Here is a 21,224-nt window from a genome sequence, read left to right on the forward strand (position 1 = left end):
CTGTCGTGTTAAGGATTTTGTACCCATTGCTCCTCCGGGTACAAGAAAGGTTTCTCCTGGTCCAAATTTTTTCATTTGAAGCACTGGGAGTGCTAATTTTTGGTAGGCGTCACAGAGCAAGAAAGAGGATTCATTACTAAATCAAATTAATTCCTTTATAATCTTGTAGAATCTCCCTTGTGCACCACCCAGGCCAAAATTTTGTAAAAAAAAAAAAAAAAAAAAAAAAAAAACACATTAAACTTGGAAAAACTCACCTTGAACCGAAAGCGATTTTGTGTCTGATATTCTGCAGTGAGGAGCACGGTGTTGATGTCATTCCCGAAAAGTGACGGTGACGAGAGCCGGTTCAACAAAACTTGGAACCCTTGGGGTGGGGAAATTAAAATAAACAAATTATAAAATCATTGATTTTATTGGGATCCGTGTGTTCCCAGTTCTTGGTGTGTGAACTCACCCTGTGGAGTTGACTGCACTTGTCCCCCCATTTTGTAGCCATGGTTGGAGGAGAAGTAGCACCAGGGCACGCTGGTGTCGCTCTGGGGGCTCCAGCAGCAGCCACGGAGGTTGCACAGGTTCTGGTCCGAAACAAAGCAAAAAAGGTGATTTTTTTCCACAACTAAATCCCATGTCATAAAATTTACGAAATTCACACGAGGTACATCCACCAAAAACCCTATATAGTATTTTCCATCCACCCAGCTCCATCTCCGAACATCCTATCAGGTCAGTTGGGTGCCAAGAAGAGTTTTGGGGGATTGAAACTAGAAATTTGCTCATTAGTTCTGAAAATAAATAAATAAAGAGGATTTGGGAACATTTGTTCTTCCTTAATGCCACAAGCAAATTATGTTTTTTAAAGAAATGATTGCCATGGCAGATAGGATAAGAAAGGTCGTAGGCTGAGGAGTGTTTTAAAGCAAATGAAGGAATGTTTTTAAAATTTCTGCTTTAAAATTTTTAGCATTGAAGCAGTGTTTTAAAAAATAATGAAAAAAGCAATAATTTTGGTATAAAGACAAATCAATTGCTTCCTTTGTGGCTTATAAGTGTCTCCAAATGGAGCACCTGATGCATAGATCATTCCAACCTCATGTTGAAATACCAGAAATTTTCAAATTAGCTCCTCATAGCCTCAAAAGGAGATAAAATCGACTTTATTTAAAGCAAAGGCATAAAAATAAATAAAAAAATAAAAGCAGTTCAGTCTGTCATGTACAGCACACGTGTTGGAGTAGTGACAGCAACCCTTCCAGCCCAATAAACCAATAAAACTTTCCAGCCCAATAAATACCTTCACTTTTCTGGAAGGAATTAAGTTGTTCACCCGCGTTGTGAATGAGTGTCACGTTTGAAAGCAAGATATGGGCCTTCTGTTACTTTAAGCATCCAATTATCTTTGTTATCATTAGCAATATGCGTCATTCCTGGGGTCAAAGCATCGTTGTGATGATACCCAGGGAATTTCATGGGGAACAAAGGTCCACCAGTGTCCTCAACCCAATGTGAAGATCTCCAGGACTTTCCCAACGCCGATTTCTCCCCATTTCAGTCAATGCAGAACCAGGCAGGATTTGGAGCAGCTCAAAACCACACCAATTTCCCCCAATTTTGTGCAAAAGCCCAAGAAATGCTCATTTTTATGAATTTTGGCTCAATTTTGCAGCGAACATAGATGTGCCTACAAAACCACCCAAGATAAACCAAAATTCACTTTGTATCCAAATTGATTATAAAGTATTTCAACTGCCTGCCAAAACAACTATTGAATATCAGAAAATTACTAAAATGAATATTTAATATCAGAAAACAACTATTAAATATCAGAAAACAACTACTGAATATTAGAAGTGAACTGGTTATCCCACACTGGGGCATCCAACATCCTCTTTCTCCAACTTTCTGCTACCTTCCAATTATACCTTCTATTTAAATAAGAATATTAGAGGAGAATATTTAAATATTAATGCTTAAATAAGCACATTTAAGTAGGAATTTAGAGTGTATGCTTTATAGCACGTATCGTAGAGAACACATCGTTCACATCCACCACAGGTGATGGAGCAGAGTCCACCCGAAGAAAGGGCCCGTGCTATTATCAAAGTTATAATTTTACATAAATATTTAAGTTCACCCTGCCCTCCGGGCTATAAAAGCGACCTCCCAAATGCCGATAGAGGCACCAGGGCCAAAAATAAAGAGCTTATCCAGAGATAACCTCGATAGCGGCAATAACTGCTGAACATTGAGCTCTGCCCCCAGGATCAAGGCAAGGCATGACTGTACACGTGCTGGTATGTGTGTAAAATTCCCCAGATCGAGCAGGGTTTTATCAGAAAAAGAACGATGAAATCTCCAACTAGCATGCGTGCTGGTCATGGTAGGTGATACCAGGGCGTGTTCGCAAGTCGCATCAAGCTCGTATTCCAGCACATTTCCCTTGGTCCTGTGGCTGGCTAGAAAATGGCTATTTTCTCCCCATCCCTCTCTGCTCAATAATTCTAGTTTTATGAGCTCATTTTTTCGTTTGTTTGTTTTGTTTGGGTATTTTGGATGAAAAAGAAAAGGAAGATGTATGCTAACTGGCTCTACGAGCTTCCACACACTGAAAATTTCCCAGCCAACATTTAGCCAAAAATCTACTTAATAGTGAAAAAAAGGCAACAAAAACTTGCCTTCTGTTTCTTATTATAGAATTATTCAATTATTCCATCAAATCAACTTTACAGTCTTCAATAAGGAAAGAAATTTTCGATGCTTAAAAATCAGTGGACTCTTATGGGTAATGCACAACGTGAAATTTAAATAAATAAAATTTCACCAAATCTTTGCTGCACTGCTGTGGGCAGAAGAATTCCCAAATTCTCTGTTTTTATCCTCAAATTCTGCAATGTTTAATGCCTATGATATGAAATGGTAGGAATGACGCACAACGTGGGACTTGCCATAAAAAGGCGATGTGATGGCAACGAGATTTCCCTCTTCTTCTCAAATCCGGCAATATTTAATAATTAAATTATTATTAAATAATTATAGAGTTCGTTTCTGACATCACAGCAAAAAAAAAGCACTTCTGGCATATCATGATTTGCCATGAAGCCAGGTTGCAGCAAAGCCTAGAGGAAATTTTTCCCAAATTGCTTCATTTGGGCCTAATTTTGTTCCCAACCCCAACCCATGGTGTGGGCTTTCTTGCTGGTTTAAAAAATAGTGTTTTTTCAATTTAAGTTTTTAATTTAAAATTTTTGAATATGGGTGAAACACAGGTTTAAAATTTTTAAGTATTTGTTTAAACATTGGTTTAAAACTTTTAAATATTGGTTAAACATTGGTTTAAAAATTGGTTGTTAAAACTTGTTAAAATTGGTTGTTAAAATTGGTATTTGCACACTACCAAGAAAAATTAGGCACTTGCAGGTTGAAAAAATGTTTAAAAAGATGCTTTTATATAAATAATGTATTTTAGCATTATGAAATGTGAGTAATTTCAGCCCTGGGTTTTGGCTATAACCTGTTTTTTTATGCCTTTTTTGGGTATTTCCAGACCTTGGTGGCGACTTGATCCGGGATGCAGTCGATCCTCTCGGCTGCTGTCACGCTCGGGCAGGTTGGGGAAAATGCTGTGAGGCGAAGGAACCCAGAGGTTAATTTCGGGTCATGGACGAACATTTCACACCGTTTAAATTACCCAAAACACAAATTATTCCCATGCCCTCGTAACTGGTTTTTGGTTCTCGCCCCCAGAGCACCCAACCACCAACGTCCCCTCCAAACAGCGGCCACGTCTCCAGCTATACAAAATTTTACGACCGACAAAAAAAAAAAAAAAAAGAGAAAACCTGCATTTTTTCATTTTTTTCAGGATGTTTCTGAGTGATTTCTGATGTAATAAAATAATAAAAATTAACATTTTTGGTTATTTCCTGCTATCAGCATGTGACTCTGGTTTACCTTTGGTTAATGATTAAAATGGGAGACTTGCCAAGAAGAGAACGCTGTAAATTTTTGCAAAAACACAAGGAAAAGAATGCACATTTTCTTGCTTTCCCACATTTTCCAAGACCCCAACAACAGGCATTACAAGAATTCCCTCAGTTTCCAAAGGAATCCTTCCCATTCAGCTCCAGAATCCAATTTCTGCAAATTTCCATTGTTTTTCTTTATTGGATTTTTGCCAAGCTAATCTGAAAATTCCAAGATTGTGATTTTTTTTCCCCAAAATTGACACTTACTGGTATCTTCTGTTCCCTCTTCCCTCGTCGCCAAAATGCCAATGAGGACGCAAGCCACAGCCACCACCAAGCAGAAGAGGGTGATAAAAATTATTTCCAATTTGCTGAATTTCGCCTTTCCCATCTATGGAGAAACACCGTTGTGTGAGGAAACCAAAAAAAAACAACAATTTTTTTGAAAAGCTGGCAATTATTTCTATTTTAAATTATGCCCTTAATGTATGCATTAAAAAAAATGAAAATCTTTTTTAAATAGCATTTTTAAAAAGCATTAATTTCAATAATTCTCACATTCCAAACAATTCAAACCACGTGGGGGACATCGTTATTCATTACATCTTCCTGCAAAAGCATGTTCAACACAGAATTTTTGACTATTTCTAATTACAGATTTTTTTGCCAATCTTTACTGAAATTCAAGAACCAAAAATGAAAAATCGGGTTTTGAAAAAAATATGTTTTCAAAAAAAAAAAAAACTTTTGAAAAAAGTATTTTTTCAAACAACTAAAAATTTGTGTTTTCTACAGGAGGATATTGATTTGCCCTTGCAAAGAGTACCACATTTATTTGTAAAAAATAAAAATAAAAAATTATAAGTCCAAAATACTTTTCTATTTCAGAATAATAACTCAAAGGGAATTCTTTTGAAAAAGCTTTTTTTTTTGGTGAAAAAGCAGGTTGAACTTTTTACATCTCTTCTCCTCCCATGCTCCAGCACCCCAAGAAATTCCGGTTATATAGAAAAAAAATGCATTTAAAGCACTAAACAATACAAATCTTCCTCTCTTCAATTTTCTTTCTTATTGGCTAAATATTGAATAAGAGCCTTAAAAAAGAGCCCTAAAATATAGCATTAATCAATGGGGGGTGGTAAAATATCAATATTAAAGTTTATTAAAATCAATTTTTTGCGCAAGGTGGCCCTCCCAACCAACCATAAAATTCACTTTTTTTTTTTTAATTGCCAATTATGGAAGCACCAAAAATGAAGAAATTTGAGCTCTAAACGTCTGCTCTCCCACGATGGAGCCGCGGAGCATAATTTCTAGAAAAACAGGAAAGCAATAAATTCAGTAACGCACCTTACAGCCCTCCCGCCTTCCTTTCCAGCTGCGGTTTTGAGGCCGTAATTCCTGGTTTTATTCCGTCTCGTTATCAGCCGGGCACGTCATTTGTTAACAAACCTGGCCAATGGCAGCTGCACGCTGCCGTAAATGGCTTATTTTTATTTATTTTTAAAGGTTTACAGTTTTGCTGATTCCGCAGAGCGTCCAAGCCAGGCGTTTCCCTGATTTGCAATACTATGTGATAAAAAATAAATAAAAAAACACATTTCTGAGAGTTTATTGCCCATTGGCACTGAGCCAAGATGTGGTAGCAAGAAGCAGAGGGATGCCAAAAGACTGAAAATAAGTTAAAATTCAAAAAAATCAAGAGTCTTCCTACATCCTGACTGGATTCAACTAGGGAGAGGCATGGGCATGCAGTTCCCAAGGCCTGGATTACCTGAAACAAAGGCATTAAAGTCAGAAACAAAAATTAGAATTAAAATGAAATTGAGGCACTACAAATAAAATTAGAATTAAAATTAGGATTAAAAATGAAATCAGGTTATTAGAATTAGAATTAGAATTAGAATTAGAATTAGAATTAGAATTAGAATTAGAATTAGAATTAGAATTAGAATTAGAATTAGAATTAGAATTAGAATTAGAATTATTAGAATTAGAATTAGAATTAGAATTAGAATTAGAATTAGAATTAGAATTGGAACTAGAATTAAAACGGAATCAGGTTATTAGAACTAAAATTAGAATTTAAAATTAGAAATTAAAATTAAAATTAAAATTAAAATTAAAATTAAAATTAAAATTAAAATTAAAATTAAAATTAAAATTAAAATTAAATAAAGGCATCATAAAGGCACCCTGGGTAAATCTCCATCCTCCAGGACACAGGCACCCCCAAAATTTGCTTCTTTTGCATAGAAATGACAGAACACCTACTCAGGGACTCAGGAAATGATAAAAATAATCAGAAGAAAAAGAGTAAGAATAAAAGTAATAGTAGTAATAATAGTAATAGTCATAATAATATTATTATTATAGTAATAATAATAATAATAATGACAATGGCAATTATAATAATAAAAATGATAATTATTATTATTATTGTGGGCTGCTCCAGGAATTGCCGTGAATCACCACTGGCTGATAAAAATTCTGAAAAATATTTTTATTCTAAAAAAAACTGAAAAAAACGGGGGTTTTCTGACCAAAAATTGCGCTTTTTGGGCCAGGAGCAGAGGCCAACAGGAAGGAGGCCCAGGAAATCCCGCGAGCCTCGGTGTTATCTCTGAGCCTTCGTTAGGGCCGAGATAACGAGCAGGGCGGTCACGTGGCCAGCCAGCCCTGGGGAGGTTTATGGCCGATGAAGGCCCGGCCCCCATCACCTTGGAGGCCCTGCTGGAGGCCACGGGGGGCTGTAAAAGGAGGACGCGAAGGCTCGGCCGGGAAAACAATCGCATTTATCGGGAGGGAGGAGCACATGACGTGGGGGGGGGGGTGGGGGGGGGCGGGTCATGGGTGTAGAGCTCCATGGTCATGGTCATGATCACGGTCATGTTCATGGGTGTGCAGTTTCATGGGCATGGCCATGGGTGTAGAACTTCATGGTCACGGTCATGATCGCGGTCATGTTCGTGGGTGTGTAGTTTCATGGGTATGGCCATGGGTGTAGAGCTTCATGGGCATTGGCATGGGTGTAGACATTCATGGTCATGGTCATCATGGTCATGGGTGCAGAGCTTCACGGTCATGGTCATGTTCATGGGTGCAGAGCTTCATGGCCATGGCTGTAGAGGTTCATGGGCATGGGTGTAGAGCCTCATGAGTGTGGTCGTGGTCATGGCCGAGCTTCATGGTTACAGCCATGGGTGTAGAACTTCATGGTCATGGGCGTAGAGCTTCACGGTCATGGGTGCAAAGCTTCACTGTCACGGTCATGGGGGTAGAGTTTCATGGTCATGAGCACGAACCTCCATGGTCATGGTCATGAAGAGTTGAAGAGGGTGAAGAGCTTCATGGGCATGGTCATCGTGGTCATGAGCGTAGAGCTTCATGGTTAAGGGTATGGGTGTAGAGCTTCATGGGCATGGTCACGGTCATGGGTGCAGAGCTTCATGGTCATGGTCATGGGGGTAGATCTTCATGGGCATGGGCATGGTCGTGGTAGAACTCCATGGTCACAGTCATTGGTGTAGAGCTCCATGGTCATGGGCATGGGCATGGCCACGGGTGCAGGTATTGAGCTACCCTATGGCCATGGGTGCAGAGCTCCGTGGTCACGGTCATGAACGTCGAGGAGACCGGTGGTGGAGGTTGGGCGGTGGATACTGGGGGAGCACTGGGAGGATACTGGGAGCCCTCTGGGGCACAGGGAGGATACTGGGAGCACTAGAGGGGATACTGGGAGCACTGGGGGGGATACTGGGATGACACTGGGAGCACTGGGGGGGATACTGGGAGGATACTGGTAGCACTGGGGGGCGCTGGGAGCACTGGTGTATACTGGGAGCACTAGGGCAGCGCCTCATCATTAACGCTGTAATTACCATTGACAGGAACAGCCCCCCCCCCCCCCCATACAGACCCCACCCAAAAGCCCCCCCCCAAAAAAAAAAGACCTCCCCCATTTTCCGGGGGGGGGGGGGTCCCATCATTCGGGGGGGTTCCCCAAAGTCCATGGGGGGTCCCCATTTTTGGGGGGTTCTCCATTGTCCAGGGGTTCCCCATTGTCTGGGAGGGGTCCCCAGAGTCCTGGGGGGATCCCCATTTTTTGGGGGGGGCCTCATCATCCAGGGGGGAGTATCGTCATGGTCCTGTGGGTCCCATTATCCTTCGGGGGGGTCCCCATGGTCCTGGGGGGTCCCCGTTGTCCTGGGGGAGTCCCCAAAGTCCGGGCGGGAGGTCCCCATTGTCTTGGGTGGTCCCCATTTTCCTTTGGAGGGGGTCCCCATTTTCCTTTGGGGGGGGGTCCCCATTGTCCTTTGGGGGTCCCACTGTCCTTGGGGGGGGGGGGGTCCTCCCGGAGGGGGAGGGGGTGGTGCTCCCCATTGCGGGGGGGTCACACGTAGGCATTGCGCCCATATTTGTCCCCCAGGCTGGCGGCGGAGGCGCCCCGGGGCCGGGGGGGCCCCGAGGGGGTGGCTGCAGGAAATTTGGGGGGGGGGCACGGGGTTAATGGGGGGGTACCCCCAAACCTCGGCCCCTCCCCAGCAGGAAAGGGAGGGTTTTTTTTGGGGGGGGGGGGGGGGCAAAGGGGCTCTCTGCTGGGGGGGTCATATGGGGGGGGCATAGTGATGGGAGGGGTCACAGTTTTGGGGGGGGGGTCACAATTTATGGGGGTCCCTGTCTGGGGGGATCCCACTTGGGGGAGTACTTTGGGGGGAGCACTTTGGGGGGGGGGGGTCCCACTTTGGGGCAGGGGTCCCACTGGGGGGGGTGTCATAATTTGGGGGGGCACTTTGGGGGTTCCCACTATGGGGGGGCACATTTTGGGGGGGGGTCCCCATTTTTCGAGGTGGCCCACGCTGGGGGGGGAAACCTTGCCCCCCCCCCCATTGGGGGGGAATATGCTTGGGGAGGGGTCCCCTTTTTTATGGGGGGGGGGTCACGGCTGTGGGGTTCGAGTTGTGCGGGGGAGGGGTGTCCATTTTTTTTCGGGGGGCTCCCACTTTGTGGGGGTATTCTACCAAGGGGGGGGGGGTCCCAGATGGGGCGGAGGTGTCCCATTTTGGGGGGGGGGGTCCCATTTTGGGGGGGAGGTTCCTATTTTGGGGAGGGGCGGAGTTGTGGGGGTTGTTTTTGGGGGGGGGGCGGGTTTTTTTTTGGGGGGGGGTCTAAATTTTAGGGGGGGAGGTCCCGTTTTGGGGAGGGGATCCCTCACCTGGGGTCCTGTGCCGGGGGGTCCCCGCGCCGAGGCGATGAGCACGGCCCCCCCGCCCCGGCCAGCACCGCCCCCCGCGGCCAGGAACAGCCCCGGGCCCGGCTCGTACCTGGGGGGGGGACAAGAACGTGACCCCACCCCCCAAAAAAAACCACCTCGAACCCCCGGCACCCCCAAAACCCCCCGTGGGACCACCCCATTCCCCTCCAGACCCCCCCCCCGACCACTCTGACCCTCCCCCAAATTCCCCGGACCCCCCCCCCCCACCTCCAACCCCCCCCCATGGGAACCCCCCAATCACCCTGACCCCTCCTTGAGACCCCCCCGCACCCCCTTACCCCCCCATACCCCCTCACAGCCCCCCCAAACCCCCCCAAATTTCCCCCTCCCCCACGCCCCCCCCATTGGACCCCCCACCCCCTTGCCCCCCCACGAGACCCCCCCCCATGCCCCCCCCCATAACCCACAATGAACCTCCCCCCTTCCCCTCCACAATTTCCCCCCCGCCCCCCCGCCCCCCCCAGATGACCCCCCGCGTGCCCCCCCCCCGTGCCCCCCCGCCCCCCCCCCCCCCCCACCTGACGCCCGCGTGCTGGGGGTCGAAGAACTCCTGGCTGACGGCGGCCCCGAACCATGCGGCCGCCCCCAGCGCCCCCAGACCTGGGGAAGGGGGGGCACGGGGGGGGGGCACCCATGGGTGCAGGCCCCAGACCCCCTCCCGAACCCCTTGTAACCCCCCAGCCCCCGTAACCCCCCCATAGCCCCCTATGAGCCCCCCCGTAGCCCCCTATAATCCCCTATAAACTGCCCCTAGCCCCCCATAACCCCCCGCAACCCCCCATAGCCCTCCATGGCCCCCCCATAGCTCCCTGTGCCCCCCCGTGCCCCCCTGTGCCCCCCGTGCCCCCCAACCCCCATAGCCCCCCCATAGCCCCCCCATAGCTCCCCCACACCCCTCCCCACAGCCCCTTTGCCCCCCCCCACAACCCCCCCATAACCCCCCATAGCCCCCCATGCCCCTCCCAATGAGCCCCCCATTGCCCCCCCATGCCCCCCCATCGCCCATGGCCCCCCCATACCCTCCCCATGCCCCCCCCAGACCCCATAACCCCCCCATAACCCCCCACACTCCTCCCCATAGCTCCTTTGCCCCCCCATAGCCTCCCATAGCCCCCCATAACCCCCCTCAACGCACCCCCCGTGCCCCCCGTGCCCCCCCGTACCGGCCAGCAGCAGCAGGACCCCCCGCGGCCCGGCCCCGCCGTTGCCCCCCGCAGCCCCCAGGAGGGGCAGCAGCGGCCCCGGGGCCCCCAGCACCGCGGCCCCCAGAGCCAGCGCCCGGCTGCCCTGCAGGTATGCTGGGGGGGGGGGGGGGTCAGGGACCCCATGCCCCCCCCATAGCCCCACGGCCTCCCCATAGCCCCCTGACCCCCCCAGAGCCCCCCGAGAGCACCCCCCCCCCCATGGCCCCATGCCCTCCCCATAGCCCCATGGCCCCCCCATAGCCCCATGACCCCCAGAGCCCCCGAGAGCACCCCCCCATGGCCCCATGCCCCCCCCATAGCCCCATGGCCCCCCCATAGCCCCTCCATGACCCCATAGTCCTCCCAGAGCCCCCCATGGCCCCATAGCCCCCCCCCCGGCCCTGTGGCCCCCTCCCCATGTCCCCATATGTCCCCGTAGCCCCCCCCCATGTTGTCCCCCCATGTCCCTCTGTGTGCCCCAAAGTACCCCCATGTCCCCCCAAAGCCCCCTGTGTCCCCACAGGCCCCATGTCCCCCCCCCAACACCCCCAGACCCCCCCCACGTCCCCATATCCTCCCAGTGTCCCCAATGTCCCCATATCCCCCCACGACCCCATATCCCCCATATCCCCCCTTGTCCCCATGTCCCCCCAGTGTCCCCGATGTCCCTAAATCCCCCATATCCCCCCCCCCCAAACCCCATAACCCCTCACCGGGCAGGGTGAGCAGGGACACGAGGGGCACGCAGGACGTCACCCCGGTGGCGTCGGTGGCGCAGTCGCTCCAGAGCCCGCGGGTGACGGTGACGGCGGCCACGGCGGTGGCCTGGCCCCCGCCACCCCCAGGCGCCGTGGGGCAGGGAGGCCACCAGCAGCGCCCACCCCACGGCGCCCGCGGCCACCCCCAGGGCCACCCCCAGCCCAGGGCGGGGGCGCAGGGGGGCATCGGGGACGGGGACACCGGGGTCGGGGACACCGGGGTTGGGGACACTCGGGGGACACCGGGGTTGGGGACACCGGGGTTGGGGACACCGGGGCTGGGGACACTCGGGGGACACTGGGGTTGGGGACACTCGGGGGGACACTGGGGTTGGGGACACCGGGGTTGGGGACACCGGGGCTGGGGACACCGGGGCTGGGGACACTCGGGGGGACACCGGGGTTGGGGAAACTGGGGTTGGGGACACCGGGGCTGGGGACACTCGGGGGGACACCGGGGTTGGGGACACCGGGGCTGGGGACACTCGGGGGGACACCGGGGTTGGGGAAACTGGGGTTGGGGACACCGGGGCTGGGGACACTCGGGGGACACCGGGGTTGGGGACACCGGGGCTGGGGACACTCGGGGGGACACCGGGGTTGGGGAAACTGGGGTTGGGGACACCGGGGCTGGGGACACTCGGGGGGACACCGGGGTTGGGGACACCGGGGTTGGGGACACCGGGGCTGGGGACACTGAGGGTCTCGGGGTTGGGGACACCGGGGTTGGGATGGGGACACTCAGGGGGATACCGGGGGCTCAGCTGGGGACACCGAGGGTCTCAGGGTTGGGGACACCGGGGGCTGGCGACACTGGGGTTGGGGTTGGGGACAATTGAGGGGACACTGAGTTTGGGGTCAGGGACACTCGGGGGGACACTGGGGGCTCGGTTGGGGACACCGAGGGTCTCAAGGTTGGGGACACTGGGGTCGGGATGGGGACAGCCAAGGGGACACTTGAGGGGACACCAGGGTTGGAGCTGGGGACACGCGAGGGGACACCGGGGTCGGGATGGGGACACCGGGTCTCGGGGTTGGGGACACCAGGGTCTCGGCTGGGGACACTGGGGTCAGGATGGGGACACCGGGGATGGGGTTGGGGACACCGGGGTCGGGGACACCAGGGTTGGGGACACCAGGGACGGGATGGGGACACCGGGGACGGGGAGAGCGGGGTCTCAGTTGGGGACACCGAGGTCAGGGTTGGGGACACCGGGGTCTCGGGGTCGGGGACACGGGGGTCGGGGTTGGGGACAGGGGGTCTCGGGGTCGGGGCCAGGGGGTGGCAGCGCGTGGGGACACGAGGACTCACGGCGCCCGTGGCGGCGGTGGCAGCGGCGGTGGCCTCGGGGGGGGGGGCGGCTTTATGGGGACGGGGAGGGGTGGGGACAAGGGGGGGGCGGGGGTGGGGACAAGGGGGGGATAAAGGGGGGTGGGATAAAGGGGGGGAAGAGGGAGGGATAAATAGGGGGGATGGGGTGTGGGGTTTGGGGGAATGGGGTCTGTGGGGTGACTGTGGGGTCTGTGGGGGCTATGGGGTGACAGATCTCTGGGGTCACAGATCTGTGGGGTGGTGGGGTCTGTGGGGTGATGGGGTCTGTGGGGTGATGGGGTCTATGGGGTGCTGGATTAATGGGAACGGGGGGTTTATGGGGTGATTGGGTCTCTGGGGTCTGCGGGGCAATGGGGTCCATGGGGTGAAGGACCCATGGGGGTCACAGATCTATGGGGTGATGGGGTATGTGGGGGGGTCTATGGGGCAATGGGGGTCTATGGGGTGATGGAACAATAGGGTTATGGGGTCTGTGGGGTGATGGGGTCTATAGGGTGATGGCTCCATGGGACAATGGGGTCCATGGGGTGAAGGATCCATGGGGGAATGGGGCTGAGGGGGCAATGGGCTCCATGGGGTGATGGCCCCACAGGACAATGGGGTCGAGGGGGGATGACCCCATAGGACAATGGGGTTTATAGGACAATGGGGTCTAGGGGGTGATGGCCCCATAGGACAATGGGGTCTATAGGACAATGGGGTCTATAGGACAATGGGCTCCATGGCACAATGGAGTCTATGGGGCGATGACCCCATGGGACAAGGGGGTCCATGGGTGACAGCTCCATGGGGTGACGGCCCCCATAGGACAATGAGGTCCATAGGACAATGGGGTCTACGGGGTGATGGCCACATAGGACAATGGGGTCCATAGGACAATGGGATCCATAGGACAATGGGCTCCGTGGGGTGACGGCCCCATGGGGTGACGGCTCCGCGGGGTGCCGGCGGCGCTGTTCCCCCCGCTCCCCCCGTGGGTCCCTCCTGTGGGTCCCCCCCCGGGCGAGGTGCCCCCGGCCCCCCCGGGCCCCTTCCCTGCGGGGGCCGCGTCCGCCCCCACCCTTCCTGCGCCCCCCCGGCCCCTTCCTGTTGACGCCGGTGGCGGGGACACGGGGACAGTGACGGGGACACGGGGACAATGACGGGGACAGTGACGGGGAGAGTGACGGGGAGAGTGATGGGGACACTGGGGGGCCGTGGGACCCCAACAGGGCCCCCCGTTGTCCCCCCGGATATGGGGTCCTGTTTCGACCCCCCCCCCCCCGTGCCGTGTCCCCAAGGGTGTCACCGGCGGCGTCATCGGAAGCGGCAGCGTCCGTCCGCGGGCTCGGCACGCGCCCGGCACCCGCGGGTGGGGGGGACGGCGACAGGATGGGGACAGGGACAAGGACAGGGATGGGGACAGGATTGGGACAGGGACAAGGACGGGGATAGGGACAAGGACAGGATGGGGACAGGATTGGGACAGGGACAAGGACGGGGATAGGGACAAGGACAGGATGGGGACGGGGACAGGGACAGGACAGGGACTAGGACAGGATGGGGACAAGGACATGGATGGGGACAAGAGACGGGACTGGGGACAGGATGGGGACAGGATTGGGACAGGGATAGGGACAAGGACAGGATGGGAACGGGATGGGGACAGGGACGGGATGGGGCCAAGATTGGGACAAAACTGGGACAGGGATTGGGATGGGGACAGGGACAGGGTGGGGACAGGATTGGGACAGGGACAAGGACGGGGACGGGGACAAGGACAGGACAGGGACTAGGACAGGATGGGGATGGGGACAGGATGGGGATGGGGACAGGGACAAGGAGAGGTTGGGGACAGGAACAGGGACAGATCGGGGACGGGGACAGGACGGGGGTGGGGCAGGGACAGTTTGGGGACAAGCACAGTGACAAGGACAAGCACGCCCCGAGCCCGCGCTGCTTTATTATTTACAGGGGGGACGGAGGGGACGCGGCTGTCCCCAAGGCACGGGGACCTCGGGGCTGTCCCCAAGGCACTGGGGGGGCTGCGGGGGGACTCACGTGTCCCCTGCTGGTGTCCCTCGTGTCACCGCGCTGCCACCGCGCCGCCGTCGTCACCGCCTTGTCCCTGCGGTGCCACCGCGTTGTCACCACGTTGTCGCCGTCACGTTGTCCCCACGTTGTCCCCAGCTTGTCACCATCGTGTCACCGCGCTGTCCTTCTGCCACCGTCCCCGTGTCACCGTGCCACTGCTGTGCCTCGTCTTGTCACCAGGATGTCCCCAAGGGTGGCCGTGATGCCACCGCGTTGTCACCACGCTGTCACCGTCCTCACTGTGCTGCCACCACCGTGTCATTGTCACCTCCGTGTTGTCACCGCGTTGTCACCTTATCATCGCTGTCACCACCGCATTGTCACCGTGTCGTCGTCGCCTCCAAGTTGTCACTGTGCCACCAAGGCCGGGGAGGGGGGACAGGGACACGGGGAGGGGACATGGGGAAATGGGAGGGTGTTGGGGACAAGGGGACACAGGACTTGGGGACAGTGAGGGGTTGGGGACGTGGGGATGGGTTGGGGACGTTGGGGACGGGTTGGGGACATAGGGGCAAGTTGGGGACATTGGGGATGGGTTGAGGACATTGAGGACGGGTTGGGGACGTTGGGGACGGGTTGGGGACGTTGGGGACACGAGGACAGGTTGGGGACATTGGGGACGGGTTGGGGACATCGGGGTCATCAGGGACACGGGGACACTGGGGACAATCTGGGGATCCCACGGGGCCCCCGCGGGGACGTTGCGGACGCGGTGACATCAGTGACGGCCGCGGGAGATGAGCAATCTCAGCAGCCCGGCCAGGCCGGCCATGCCCAGCACCACGCCCCCCACGATGGCCGCGCCCAGCAGCACGTCTGGGGGGGGACAGGGGGACATTGGGGGGGACATGGGGACATTTGGGGTCATGGGGGGGACACAAGGACATGGTGGGGACATGGGGAGGACATGGGGACATGGTAGGGACATGGGGACATTGGGGGGACATTGGGACATCAGGGACATGGGGGGACGGGGGGACATTGGGGGGGACATGGGGACATTTGGGGTCATGGGGGGGCCATGGGGACAAGTGGACATTGGGGGGACATGGGGGGGATATGGGGACATTGGGGACACATGGGGACAATGGGGGGACACGGGGACATTGGGGGACACACAGGGGACACAGAACACACACGTGAGGACGCGTCACGCGTGCGGGCGCGCCACCACCCCTGGGTGCTGGGGGGCGCTATGGGGTGCCGTGGGGGTGCTATGGGTCACTATGGGGCGCTGCGGGGGTGCTATAGGGTGCTATAGGGTGCTGTGGGGGTGCTATGGGGCACTATGGGGCACTGTTGGGGTGCTATAGGGTGCTATAGGGTGCTGTGGGGGTGCTATGGGGCACTATGGGGCACTGTTGGGGTGCTGTAGGGTGCTATAGGGTGCTGTGGGGGTGCTATAGGGGGCTGTGGGGGTGCTGTGGGGCACTATGGGGTGCTGCGGGGGTGCTATAGGGCGCTATAGGGTGCTGTGGGGGTGCTATAGGGTGCTGTGGGGGTGCTATGGGTCACTATGGGGCGCTGTTGGGGTGCTATAGGGCGCTATAGGGTGCTGTGGGGGTGCTATGGGGGTGCTATGAGACTCTGTAGGGCTCTGTGGGGCGCTGTAGGGCACTATAGGGCGCCGTGGGGGTGCTATGGGGCACTATGGGGTCACTGTGGGGGTGCTATAGGGCACTATGGGGCGCTGTGGGTCACTATTGGGCACTGTGGGGCTGCTATAGGGTGTTACAGGGCGCTGTGGGGCGCTATAGGGCGCTATAGGGCGCTGCGGGGCGCTCACCTCGGCGAACGCGGGCGAGGATGTGGCGCTGCAGCCGCAGCCCCTGGGAGTTCTGGGGCTCAGCCTGGAGCAGGGCCCCACGTAGCCCAGGGCCCGCTCGTACTCCTGGGGGGGGTGGGGGGGACAGGGACATGGGGGGGACATGGGGGGGACATGGGGGGACAGGAGGACATGGGGGACACATGGGGGGACAGGGGACATGGGGGGGACGGGGGGGACATGGGGGGGACAAGGGGGGACACGGGGGGACATGGGGGGGGACATGGGGGGCATGGGGGGCATGGGGGGGACAAGGGACACGGGAGGGACAGGGGACAGAGGGTGGACGGGGGGTCAGGGGACATGGGGGGGACATGGGGGGACACAGGGGGGACAAGGGGAGGGGACACCGTGAGGGCCAGCGTCCCCTTTGTCCTGCCGGTGTCACCCAGCCCCAGGTGGCCCCAAAAGCCCCCCCGGCCATGTCCCCAACGCCCCCGTGGCCCCAATGTCCCCGATGTCCCCGACCCCCCCGTCCCCGTGTCCCCCCGATGTCCCCATCCCCGTCCCCTTGTCCCCAATGTCCCCGACACCCCCCATGACCCCGATGTCCCCAACGCCCCCGATGTCCCCAATGTCCCCATGACCCCAATGTCCCCAACACCCCCAATAACCCCAATGTCCCCAATGCCCCCGACCCCCCCCGTCCCCGTGTCCCCCCATGTCCCCGTGTCCCCGTGTCCCCACCTTCAGGCGGTAGTTGCCCAGGGCCAGGTAGTACACGTAGTCGCGCTTCTCCTCCGGTGTCCCGTCCGCCATCAGCTCTTGGGGGGGGGGGGGCACAGCGGGGGCGTCGGGGACAGCGGGGGACACCGGGGGGCGTGTGGGGCCCCCGGACCCCCATACTGCCCCGTATCCTCCCCCCATAGCCCCCACAACCCCCCAGACCCCAATAACCTCCCCTATGCCCCCATAACCCCCCATAACCCCCAGACCCCAACAACCCCCCAAAACCCCATAACCCCCCCCCAATAACCCCCGCAGACCCCCCATAACCCCCCCAAAACCCCGTAACCACCCCATAACCCCCCCGTACCTCACAGCAGCGCCAGCCCCCCATAACCCCCCCATAACCCTATAACCCCCCAAACCCCATAATCGCTCCATAACCCCCCGGACCACATAACCCCCCCATAGCCCCCCCAACCCTATAACCCCCCCGACCCCATAACCCCCCCCAACCCCCCCGACCCTATAACCCCCCCACACCTTGCAGCAGCGCCAGCCCCCCATAACCCCATAACCCCCCCCAACCCCCATAATCGCCCCATAACCGCCTGGACCCCACAACCCCCCGACCCTATAACACCCCCCGACCCCATAACCCCCCTGCACCTCATAACCCCCCCGCACCTCGCAGCAGCGCCAGCCCCCCATAACCCCCCATAACCCCATAACCCCCAGACCCCCATATCCCCCCAATACCCCCCTGACCCCACAACCCCCCCACAACCCCCCGACCCTATAAACCCCCCCCCCCGACCCCATAACCCCCCTTACCTCGCAGCAGCGCCAGCCCCTTGGCCACGTCGGCCCCGTAGGGGCTGCACACCAGCCCCCAGACCCCATAACCCCCCCATAACCCCATAACCCCCCCATAACCCCATAACCCCCCAGACCCCCCATATCCCCCCAATACCCCCTGACCCCACAACCCCCCCAACCCCCCGATCCTATAACCCCCCCGACCCCATAACCCTCCCGAAACCCCACAGCCCCCCTTACCTCGCAGCAGCGCCAGCCCCCCCATACTCCCATAACCCCCAATGACCCCATAACGCCCCCATAACCCCATAACCCCCAGACCCCACAACCCCCCCACGACCCCCCGACCCTATAACCCCCCCGACCCCATAACCCCCCCGTACCTCGCAGCAGCGCCGGCCCCTTGGCCACGTCGGCCCCGTAGTGGCTGCGCACCAGCCCCCCAGACCCCCATAACCCCCCCATAACCGCCTGGACCCCATAACCCCCCCACAACCCCCCGACCCTATAACACCCCCCGACCCTATAACCCCCCCGCACCTCATAACCCCCCGCACCTCGCAGCAGCGCCAGCCCCCCATAACCCCCCCATAACCCCATAATCCCCCAGACCCCCATATCCCCCTAATACCCCCCTGACCCCACAACCCCCCCAACCCCCCGACCCTATAAACCCCCCGACCCCATAACCCCCCTGCACCTTGCAGCAGCGCCAGCCCCTTGGCCACATTGGCCCTGTAGGGGCTGCACACCAGCCCCCAGGCGTACTCGAAGGTGCAGGCCCGGGACGGGGCCCCCGAGCGGCTCTCGGCCGCGTAGCGGCGCTCCAGGGCCTGGGGGCGGGGCCAGAGGAGGGGGCGGGGCCAGAGGGGCGTGGCCGGAGGGGGCGTGGTCGGGGAGGGGCGTGGTCATTGAGGGGCGTGGTCAAGGAGGGGTGAGGTCAGGGAGGGGCGTGGGGTCTGGGGGTGGGCATGGGGAGGGGTGGGCATGGGGAGGGGCGTGGCCGGGAGGGGGCGTGGCCTCCGACGGGTGTGGCTATGAGGGGGCGAGGTCAGAAGGGGCGTGGTCACGGGGTGTGGCTAAGAAGGGGAGGGGCTTAGAAGGGGCACAGTGGGGGGTGGGCACGGGGAGGGGGGAGGGGGTGGGCACAGAGGGGCGTGGTCGCAAGGGGGCGTGGTCGGGGCGGGGTCTGGGGGTGGGCACTTGGAGGGGTGGGCAAAGGGGGCGTGGCCAGAAGGGGGCGCGGTCACGTGTGGGGCGTGGCCAGGGGCCCGGGCGGGGTTTGGCTCCTGTGCTGCTGAGCTGGGGGCGGGGCCGGGGCCAAGGGGGCGGGGCTAAGGGGAGGGGCGGGGCTTGTCCGGGAACCCCGAGGAAGGGCTGGGGGCTGTGAGGGGGCGTGGCCTGTGGGGGCGGGGCCTAAGCTGTGGGGGCGGGGCTAACGGAGTCAACGGGCGGGGCTGGGGGGGCTGGGGGCGGGGCCAAGTGGGGGCGGGGCCACGCGCGACCTCGGGGGGCGTGGCTTGGGAAAGCGGGGGCGTGGTCGCGGTGGGCGTGGTCAGCAAGGGGGCGTGGCTAGTGAAGGGGAGGGGCCGAGGCGCTCCCGGGGGGCGGGGGGCAGCGGGGAGGGGGCTCGGGGGGTCCTAGGGGACGTGCTCAGGCCCGGGGGCGCGGCCTGAGCGCGGGGGCCTCGGGGGGCGGGGCCTCACCATCAGGTCCTCCACGGATACGACGTTGTCGAACTCCGGATCCATCGCAACCGGAAGCGCCGGGGCCGGAAGTGACGCCGCGGCCAACCCGGAAGCACCTCCCCTCTCAACCCCTTCCCGCCCCGCGCATGCGCGTAGGGGAGGGTGAAGCCGGGAGGAGTGACGTCACGGCGCTTGGCGGAGAGGGCCGCGCCCGTGGCCACGCCCCTAGCAACGCGCATAGCAACGCGTAAGGCGGCGGGCGTAGCCACGCCCATAGCAACGGCGTTAGCCACGCCCCTAGCAACGCCCGCAGCCAGGAGGGGAGGGGAGGGAGGGGCGCGGTCTCGAGGGGCGGGGCCTCAAGGGGGCGGGGCCTCGTGGTACGGGAACCCGAGTGGGCGGGGTCTTGGGGGCGGGGCTTAAAGGGGGCGGGGATTGGAGGGGGCGGGGTTTCAGGGGGCGGGGTTTCAGGGGGCGGGGTCCCCCGTGGGACCACCCCATTCCCCTCCAGACCCCCCGACCACTCTGACCCTCCCCCAAATTCCCCGGACCCCCCCCCCCCCCACCTCCAACCCCCCCCCATGGGAACCCCCCAATCACCCTGACCCCTCCTTGAGACCCCCCCCCCCGCACCCCCTTACCCCCCCCATACCCCCTCACAGCCCCCCCCAAACCCCCCCCCCCCCCTCCCCCCCACGCCCCCCCCATTGGACCCCCCACCCCCTTGCCCCCACGAGACCCCCCCATGCCCCCCCATAACCCACAATGAACCTCCCCCCTTCCCCTCCACAATTTCCCCCCCGCCCCCCCGCCCCCCCCCAGATGACCCCCGCGTGCCCCCCCCCCCGTGCCCCCCCGCCCCCCCCCCCCCCCCCACCTGACGCCCGCGTGCTGGGGGTCGAAGAACTCCTGGCTGACGGCGGCCCCGAACCATGCGGCCGCCCCCAGCGCCCCCAGACCTGGGGAAGGGGGGGGGGGGGCATGGGGGGGGGGGGGCACCCATGGGTGCAGGCCCCAGACCCCCTCCCGAACCCCTTGTAACCCCCCCAGCCCCCGTAACCCCCCCATAGCCCCCTATGAGCCCCCCCGTAGCCCCCTATAATCCCCTATAAACTGCCCCTAGCCCCCCATAACCCCCCGCAACCCCCCCCATAGCCCTCCATGGCCCCCCCATAGCTCCCTGTGCCCCCCCGTGCCCCCCTGTGCCCCCCCGTGCCCCCCAACCCCCATAGCCCCCCCCATAGCCCCCCATAGCTCCCCCACACCCCTCCCCACAGCCCCTTTGCCCCCCCCACAACCCCCCATAACCCCCCATAGCCCCCCATGCCCCTCCCAATGAGCCCCCCATTGCCCCCCATGCCCCCCCCATCGCCCATGGCCCCCCCATACCCTCCCCATGCCCCCCCCAGACCCCATAACCCCCCCATAACCCCCCACACTCCTCCCCATAGCTCCTTTGCCCCCCATAGCCTCCCATAGCCCCCCATAACCCCCTCAACGCACCCCCCCGTGCCCCCCCCGTGCCCCCCCGTACCGGCCAGCAGCAGCAGGACCCCCCGCGGCCCGGCCCCGCCGTTGCCCCCCGCAGCCCCCAGGAGGGGCAGCAGCGGCCCCGGGGCCCCCAGCACCGCGGCCCCC

The 21,224-nt window shown here is 58.4% G+C and overlaps 3 protein-coding genes across 4 annotated transcripts in view; all 3 read right to left on the reverse strand.

Moving 5' to 3' along the window:
• LOC106049821 (maltase-glucoamylase-like) overlaps nt 1–5,735 on the reverse strand; it is a 35,026-nt gene extending 29,291 nt beyond the window's left edge. Inside the window, exons 1-5 of the mRNA XM_048056424.2 lie at nt 5,316–5,735; nt 4,233–4,356; nt 3,547–3,620; nt 458–578; nt 258–367 (exon numbers count right to left, since the gene is read on the reverse strand). Coding sequence (XP_047912381.2) covers nt 258–367; nt 458–578; nt 3,547–3,620; nt 4,233–4,356 — 429 coding nt within the window. The 5' untranslated portion in view covers nt 5,316–5,735. The remainder of the gene's footprint in view (nt 1–257; nt 368–457; nt 579–3,546; nt 3,621–4,232; nt 4,357–5,315) is intronic.
• A 577-nt stretch (nt 5,736–6,312) lies between these two features.
• Nucleotides 6,313–12,530, reverse strand: LOC136787920 (claudin-7-like). 2 transcript variants are annotated; one of them, XM_066985335.1, is made up of 5 exons: nt 11,138–12,530; nt 10,404–10,538; nt 9,759–9,840; nt 9,183–9,289; nt 8,307–8,444 (listed from the first exon to the last, which is right to left on the reverse strand). In XM_066985335.1, exons 1-5 carry the CDS (start codon nt 11,367–11,369, stop codon nt 8,359–8,361), a joined length of 642 nt encoding a protein of 213 aa, XP_066841436.1. In that variant the 5' UTR covers nt 11,370–12,530; the 3' UTR covers nt 8,307–8,358. The 2 variants fall into 2 exon arrangements, with proteins under 2 accessions (XP_066841435.1, XP_066841436.1); XM_066985334.1 differs by lacking the exon at nt 9,183–9,289 and having other exon boundaries at nt 6,313–8,441; nt 11,138–12,528.
• Nucleotides 12,531–14,437: 1,907 nt separating this feature from the next.
• Nucleotides 14,438–19,911, reverse strand: LOC136787930 (mitochondrial fission 1 protein-like). Its single transcript, XM_066985354.1, is given in 6 exon segments — nt 14,438–15,404; nt 16,375–16,452; nt 16,455–16,479; nt 17,101–17,177; nt 18,599–18,731; nt 19,605–19,911. Coding segments are annotated over 6 exon segments (456 nt in total). The 5' UTR covers nt 19,650–19,911; the 3' UTR covers nt 14,438–15,306.
• Between the last annotated feature and the right edge of the window lie 1,313 nt (nt 19,912–21,224).

Source organism: Anser cygnoides, chromosome 31 (assembly GCF_040182565.1).
Source record: "Anser cygnoides isolate HZ-2024a breed goose chromosome 31, Taihu_goose_T2T_genome, whole genome shotgun sequence".
Taxonomy (NCBI): domain Eukaryota; kingdom Metazoa; phylum Chordata; class Aves; order Anseriformes; family Anatidae; genus Anser; species Anser cygnoides.

Coding starts and splice junctions, on each gene's coding strand:
- LOC136787920 (XM_066985334.1), bottom strand. CDS start 11,369: ATGCCCCCCTGCGCCCCCGCCCTGGGCTGGGGGTGGCCCTGGGGGTGG. Junction 10,539..11,137: donor GTCCCTGCTCACCCTGCCCG/GTGAGGGGTTAT, acceptor CCCCCCCCCCAG/CATACCTGCAGGGCAGCCGG. Junction 8,442..9,758: donor CCCCAGCACGCGGGCGTCAG/GTGGGGGGGGGG, acceptor AATTTCCTGCAG/CCACCCCCTCGGGGCCCCCC.